General features: G+C 39.9%; 1 protein-coding gene across 2 annotated transcripts; it reads left to right on the top strand.

Annotated features, from left to right (window-relative positions):
- The first annotated feature begins 587 nt into the window (after positions 1-587).
- KCNS3 (potassium voltage-gated channel modifier subfamily S member 3) lies at positions 588-3,618 on the top strand. Of its 2 annotated transcripts, XM_064146796.1 has the most exons (3): positions 588-675; positions 857-1,135; positions 1,259-3,618. In XM_064146796.1, exons 2-3 carry the CDS (start codon positions 906-908, stop codon positions 2,388-2,390), a joined length of 1,362 nt encoding a protein of 453 aa, XP_064002866.1. In that variant the 5' UTR covers positions 588-675; positions 857-905; the 3' UTR covers positions 2,391-3,618. The 2 variants fall into 2 exon arrangements, with proteins under 2 accessions (XP_064002866.1, XP_064002865.1); XM_064146795.1 differs by having other exon boundaries at positions 857-3,618.
- The last annotated feature ends 4,289 nt before the right edge of the window (positions 3,619-7,907 follow it).

The following is a 7,907-nucleotide window of genomic DNA, read 5'->3' as shown; positions in this document are numbered from 1 at the left end:
GTTTCTTGCTGAGACAAAACTTCTATGGAAGTTCCCTCTCTGAGAGCTCTTGTTTCCAGAAATGGCATTTCAACACTGGCTTCTCAGCATTATCATAATGGTTGTGGCTATGCTGTGGCAGAACAGGAATTGCCTCTGGAACTTAACCAGGGTTGTAAGAGGGTTGTGTCTGCCCAGGTAAGTTGGAAAGCTGGTAGAAAAATACCTTGAGAGAGTAATGGTACCCAAATATACGCCAGACAAAACTCTGAAGTCAGGAATTGGAAAGCTTCAAAAACACATGTGATATGTTTTCAGGAATGTAAGATGCTCTTTTGTGCTTCACTGTAGAAAGATATTAATTGATACGACAACAGAAGTAATTATGGTCCACATACAAGCAGCAGGTAGCATTGAAAATACTGGATTATAAATTGCAACATCATATAAATCAGTTCAAATTTACAGAAACCATAATTGAGAGACACCTGCCCTCATGTTTGTCCTACATGTGTGATGGATTAACATATTTTTTATCTTTAAATGAAAGATTTTTACATAATTGACTTATTTCTTGGCTTCTAATTTCAGTGTCATAATAGAACAGAAGCTGATTTGCTGATGAATTAAAAATTCTTCCTTCACACTAGAAAAAATGAGGGACAGCTAAACCAGATCCTACTGCCTTCAAATTTGGTAAAGCTACGTTAAACCATCAAAATGATTTAAACCTATTCCTGTGAAATGCTGAATAATAGTATTCATGATTGTGTTTTGTTTTGTTATAGCATTTCACCATAACCAGAGATGGAAAAAAAATGTGTCACAAGAGCAGAACTGAATTAAATGTTCTAACAACATCTTATATTCTTTTCAGGTTCAATGTAATTTCATTGGGCACCAGCAGTGGAACTCATCTGTTCAAAATGGTTTATGGTGAATTTTTCCGCAGACCTGGCAAAGATGCAGAACTTATCAATCTGAATGTGGGTGGCTTTAAGCAATCGGTAGATCAAAGCACCTTGCTCCGATTTCCCCATACCAGACTTGGGAAACTCCTCAAATGCCATTCAGAAGAGGCTATTCTGGAACTGTGTGATGATTATAGTGTTGCAGACAAGGAGTATTACTTTGATAGGAATCCTTCTTTGTTCCGGTATGTTCTGAATTTTTACTATACAGGTAAACTTCATGTCATGGAGGAACTTTGTGTCTTTTCATTTTGCCAGGAAATAGAGTACTGGGGGATAAATGAGCTATTCATTGATTCCTGCTGCAGCAATCGGTACCAAGAACGGAAAGAAGAAGGTCCTGAGAAAGACTGGGATCAGAAGAGCAATGGTGGAAGTATAGACTCCTCTAATGAAGAGTCATCCATATTTGATAAAGAGCTGGAAAAGTTTGACAATCTCTGTTTTGGTGAAGTAAGAAAGAAGATCTGGGTCAGAATGGAAAATCCTGCCTACTGCTTGTCTGCCAAGTTAATTGCTGTGTCATCCCTGAGTGTTGTCCTGGCATCAATCATGGCCATGTGCATTCACAGTATGCCAGAGTTTCAAAGGTTGGATGCCAATGACAGGGAGATTGAAGACCCTGTGCTGGAAGCTGTGGAGATTACGTGCATCATCTGGTTCACTGGTGAGCTAGTGATCAGGCTCATTGCTGCTCCAAGTCAAAAGAAGTTCTGGAAGAAACCACTAAATATTATTGATTTTGTCTCTATTATCCCATTTTATGCCACGCTGGCTGTGGACACAAAGGAAGAAGAAAGTGAAGATATTGAAAACATGGGGAAAGTGGTTCAGATCCTGCGGTTAATGAGGATATTTCGCATCCTGAAACTGGCCAGGCATTCTGTAGGGCTGCGGTCTTTAGGTGCTACTTTGAGACACAGCTATCAGGAAGTTGGACTTTTGCTTTTGTTTCTGTCTGTTGGGATTTCTATTTTCTCAGTGCTGGTCTACTCAGTGGAGAAAGATGATGATTCATCAGAACTGCACAGCATCCCTGTTTGCTGGTGGTGGGCAACAATTAGCATGACCACAGTTGGTTACGGGGACACTTACCCGGTTACCCTTGCTGGAAAGCTGCTTGGCACCCTATGCATTATCTGTGGCATACTAGTGGTATCACTTCCAATCACCATTATTTTCAATAAGTTTTCTAAGTACTATCAAAAACAAAAAGATATTGATCCAGACCAATGCAACAATGATCATAAAGAGAAGTGTAACGACCTACCTTATTTTAACATCAGAGATATTTATGCCAAAAAGATGCACTCCTTCATTTCTAGCCTTTCTTCAGTAGGAATTGTAGTCAGTGACCAAGAATCAACAGATGCTTCCAGCATTCAAGATATGGAGGGTATTTATAACACAACATCTTTAGAGGACGGTACAGGGAATTGAATTGAATCACACTGTCTTCCCTTTATTTCCCTTCTGATTCTTGGTAAACGTGGACATACAAACTTCAGTGAATTTATTAAGAGCAGTTAATTCTCAGGGTACTTAACTCTCAGCCATATTTGGACATTCTTTGCTCTGAGGATGCCATAAAACCTTCATTGTTTATGTAAGGCTTTAAAATATGCCTCATAGGGTAGCTTAGATTTACACAACTAATGTTATGCATTTTGGGGGGGGGGCAAAGTCAGGAAAACAGTTTTAAATGTAAATTCAGTGTTTGATTTTGTGGGGTTGGTTGGTTTGTTTGTTTAATTGGTTGTTTTTTTCTTGCAGCAATATGATTGTTTATATAGAATGTGCTCTTATAATTTGCTGCCCTTCAGGTAAAGTTATATTACAAACAGGCAACTTCACTGACATACAAATCAGTGAAGTTTTTACTTTACCAGGATAAAGAAGCAATTACGTACGTGTAAAACTGTGCTCATTTTACACATTTATGTAATCTTGGAATTGTGAACCCATGCCCTAAAACTGGGACAGAAAATATATTGGTACATATTGTTTTTACTCCATGGAAGCATAATATTTATGAATTTCTTTCCAAAAGCACAATACAGTTTTAGTTTGTTAAAATAAATGAATCCCATTGTGCCTATATTTTCCCCAATGTCCAGCATGACCTAAAGGTCCTGAATCATGAGTTCCAGGATGAAGTATCTGGTGTAGGCAGCACAGGATCTTATTGTACCATTTAGCCACCTCTTCTACTGTTATGAACCTGAGCAATTCTGGTGCCTGGAGTGAATTCAGCTATGATTAAGACCACCCTTGTGACTTCCCAGAAGCTCTGTTTTGTGAGTACTGAAGCAAATGTCTGTAGTAGTCTTCAGAAGTTTTGCTCCCTGCTGTCAGCACTGCTCCTTTGCTGGAAGTTGCTGCCTTGATGGTAGGAGCAGATGTCAGCAGCATCTTCACTGCACTGGTTCTTGGTCCATGGCTTTAATGCCAAGCAACAGAGATGTGCAGGCATGCTCTCTTCTACCACATATCACCTATCAGAGATGTGGGGTGAGCATCACATGTGGGAACCAGTACGTGAAGTTGTTCAAGTTGTTCTAGCTCCTTTTTCTGAAGCTCATCTGTTGGTGATGGCAGCTTTCCTGGTTTGTACTATGGGCTGGAGCAGTGCTTATTGCCTGGCAGAGGACTGGAGCTCTCTGCATTCCTTTCCAGGGATTTCTCATGCAGCCAGTTAATCCTGCTCTGGTTCAAACTGGATTTTCTAGAGCAATTTAAAAGGAAAGGCAGTCCTTGAACTTAGCAAAATGGAGTGCAAGAGAAACTTGAGGACCTTACACTTCTCAAGGTGTTATTTGTTTAAATTATTTGTTTGTGGGATTTTTGTTACTTTTTTAAATTTTATTGTTGTTTCTTCAACTTGTTTTGTTCTACTATTGTGCCAAATGCTGAAGCCCTTATTGAGTGTCTATAGAGGCAGATCAAACTCAGTAGGAGATGACTTCAAGACTGAGTAAAACCAGAATTGATTTTAGCCTCTGCAGAGGGTTGATTTTTCAGCTACCTGGCAGGTTTTTTGTTGCAAAATACATTAAGTAAATAGCTGAGGTGCACTTGCATTTGCTGAAGCATGGAGCTCTAACCTTTTTCTGAGATGGAGGAAGAAAAAAGACAAACATGGGTCAACCAATACCTTGGAAAGAGATGTCCTTTAGGAGTGCTGTGTGCTAAGTGGTGTGAGACTTACAAAGAATACTTTGAGCTTTAGATAAACTTCACATTATTACTTGCTGAGTGTCATAAGTGTATGTGATCCTTCAGAGACAATTAAAGTTAATTCTTCCCATAATTTGTGTAGGAATACCAAAAGGGAAGGGTAGCCAATATGTGTTTTGTACTTATTGAGAGTTAACACTGCAAAGATGCAATTATGTAAAATATTAAATATGTATGTGCATATGAATCTAATAGGAACCAGCAGAACAACAGCATAAAAATTACTCTCTGCTTAAAGAAACTCTCTTTGGTAATCTCCGTATAAAGATATATTACATTGGCACTGCAGTTTAAAAGCAATGAAAAATGTTGTAATGGAACAAAAACTGTCAGAAATTTGTATTGAATAGTTGAAAAACTGTGCTACTGAAAAAAAAAAAGTAATTTTATATGTCAAGGATCACAGAGTATACAACTTCTTGTATTAAATTTTACTCACAGGTAATTTGTCATGAGATTGATAAGGTCTTGATCAAACATATGAATCATCCTTAAGCCTGCGACACCATTTAAGTTCCTCTGACTTTTTTATGCGTCGATAGTTTGCAGCAAAGTGAGTAATGCTTTTGGAACATGTCAGAAGATAAAGTACACGTCTGTGTGTTGTGCAATATGTGTTATTTTGATTTCTGTGATGAGATCTCAGCTTCTTTTCAAATCAGTTAGATCCTTAAAAAAAAACCAAACCCAAAAGCTTTGTTGTTTGCTTGGGTTTTGTTTGTTTGTGTTTCTGGAATAAATCCGGCATCAGTAAGTTTCACATAAGTGTAACTGGGAGCAGGATGTGGGCTGTGTTTCGTTTCAAAAGATCTTCCCCTCAAGACAGAACTGATAGTTCCTGATAGTAAAAGTTTTAAGCAGAAGAATTTACTAGTAAGTGGTAAGTGTAGAAGGAGGTTGTTGCTTATTTACCTTCTTCCTTGAAAGGCAGTTACATATTATTGATATGTAACATCAGTGTCAGCCAAAGGTAGGTTGCCCAGTTGTCTGTGTATGCTTGAGCAACATGCTTTTCTCTTTGAAGATGCATCCTAAATCCTCTCCACCTAGCTGTTCTGTTTCAGACACCAAAGCACAGAGAACGTCACCATTCAGCTACCCATCCCGTTTTGTATGGGAGAGATTTGTTTGTGTTTAAACAAAACAATTTGTCAGCACATTGTTGGGTTCTTTGTCTTGATGGTAAATGCTTCCCATTTGATGTGCAGTATTTCCACAGCAATCTTTGCAGTGGCTTTCCCTAATGTAGCGTGGGGAAGATGCCACTGAACTGTGTTGCTGTTCCCTGTTTGAGTAGCTTCCAGCTACATCACTCCATTTCCCACAACTTGTGCCTTGCTGGAAGCAGGTTCTGTCACAGTATCACAGTATCACCAAGGTCACTGCCACCATTTTTTGTTGTATGTGTTAGAAGTGGGAAAAGGCCAAAGTATTGGTACAAGGAAAGCAGAAGTTCAAGTAAAAGTCTGAGAGGACCTTAGAAGAAAGAAAAAGAGAAAGGAGTTGATGGAAAGAGTCTTCACCTGCCTTCACTCTATTTCTTGGGTTTTTTCCACAAGTGTCTGTCTTCCCTTTCCTCCCCTGATGCCTCACATCTTCTGCTGCCATCCTGGCCCGCTTTCCCACCCAGCCTGTAGTCCAACATTATGCTTTCTACCTCAGAGCAAAGGTCTTTCTCAGTCCAGAAAGGCATGTTTCATCGACCTGGATGGCAGTAGGTAGAACTTGGTGTGGATGAAATCAGTGAGCACTCCTATGTATAGGAATGCTTATTAATGCACTTACAGGCTGTAAGAAAAGCCACAGCTTGGCTCAAATCGATGACTCTAAATGTGAGCTGGAAAAAGTGCCACATCTGTGTCAGCCCTGTAAATGAAATATTGCTTATGGATTAGGCAGAAATTAGTGTCAGGCACCATAATTTGAAATATTACAGTTTAAAAGCGGACTCTGTTCTGATTCCCATGCAAATAGGTTACTGTCAGGAAGTGTTGAGAGCATCAGACAGATTTGACTGGCAAAGGCAGTACATGGGCTTGCAGTGTGCCAAGGGCTTCCGACAGGCTGCTATGTATTAATACATTTATTCATTTCCACACATTCCTAACATCTAGAGCAAGTGACAGAAAACCACTAAGCTGTGGAGAGTTGCTCTAATATTTTTTGATTAGCTGACAGTGTTTGTGTAGCTGCTAATACCTCTTCATCCAACACTTCTCAAATGAAATCAGAGTGAGCCTGTGGTAGATGTGCACTTTGTGGCTGATAGCAGTAGTTTGGTTGCAGTTGGTAAATATTGCTGTCTGGTGCTCTATAGCTGCAGTGCTGTTTCTTGTATTCCTGAAATGTTTATGCTCAGTCAATTGAGAGACAGCAGATGCCATTAAAACCATCTCAGCACTTTCCCACATCACGGTAATTGTGGCATCTCTTCTAAGCACAACAAAATGTCATGACTTGCTGAGACCTCTGGTTTTAATGTCTTTTGTAGTTGTTGTTAATTTTTCATGATGAGGCTATGGTCCAAGCACAATCTAGAGGAAGAAAAACTCACTGTGTCTCCCTAGGCAAGTTACAAGACTTACAATGCCCAGAGTTCTACTCTGGGCATTACCCTTCCATCTCATTGGCATGGCTAAGGTGGTGCAAATAGTGGTAGCTGTGGTATAGGCTGATGCTGTTACATATAGCTAAAGAGTAAAAGGGCAGAGGTCCTGGGGGGTGTAACAGTAATTGTAAATGTAATAGTAAATATTAGTAGTAAATGTAAGAGTGGAGCCAAATACTGGAACTACAGCTGTGGAATGGCAAAAGATCTGGGCTTGGGAGAATTGCAGGAATAGTAATTAGCTGCAACTGCTGTTGTGGTGTTACAGAATCCTTAGTGGGGAGAAGTAGAAAGGGATAGTGCGCAAGCAACAGCACACAGGCTTCCCTTTCTTCCTTTGCACCCTTAACACATCTCTTCTTGGCTGAGCATGTAGGCTAAGAAACCCCTGTAGCCTCAGGGAGTGCTTAACAGACCCCTCTCCTGTGGCTATTAAGTGTGAGGCTAGCTATCTCTAGAAATGGATAGAGTTGTTTGAGAATTGTCTGTGTGACATTGTCTTTGAAGAAGCAGAATAACACCACTGAGTTTGGCGTTGCCACCTTCCTGTACCTTTAAGAAGAGACTTGGGAGAGAGAGCAGAAACAAGAAGTTCAGGGGTTAGATATTTAGCGGTAGCCATTTGGAGGCTACTCTCTGTTGTGTTTATCCAAGGGCTTTTACTGAATCACAGGTAGAGGTTTGTATATAACCTTGAAGACATTCCATTAGCTGGAGTAATGCTGTCTTCCCACAGGCTTTGAGTTGCAGGTACAATGTGTTCCTTTTGCTAAGCCAGTTACTAGATGTGATCCAGTCTCTGCCTTTCACCCTCACTGGAGTTGGGATGTTTCTGCACTGTGGCACATACTGTAAATTGTCCTTGCAGCTTCAACTCCCATTTTCTAGAAACCTGGAAACTGCAAGAGTAAAAAGAGTTCAAAACAATTTCTCCAGTCTGAATATTTTTGACAGCATCAAATGCAATGCATTTCACATAATGGGGTTTCCCCTGACCCTGAATTGTGAATTTCAGGACTTTGAGTATTTATTTTTCTCAATTATTTGAGGACTAGCTTAGGTCCTGATACATTTTTGACATTTTATTCCAAGTGGTGTAATCAGAAGCACAA

Source organism: Pogoniulus pusillus, chromosome 7 (genome assembly GCF_015220805.1).
Source record: "Pogoniulus pusillus isolate bPogPus1 chromosome 7, bPogPus1.pri, whole genome shotgun sequence".
NCBI lineage: Eukaryota > Metazoa > Chordata > Aves > Piciformes > Lybiidae > Pogoniulus > Pogoniulus pusillus.
The sequence above is the reverse complement of the archived record's forward strand: the minus strand, read 5'-3'. Positions and strand labels throughout refer to the sequence as shown.

Excerpts from the sequence above, each read along its gene's own strand:
- KCNS3 (XM_064146795.1), top strand. The coding sequence starts at position 906 with ATGGTTTATGGTGAATTTTTCCGCAGACCTGGCAAAGATGCAGAACTT.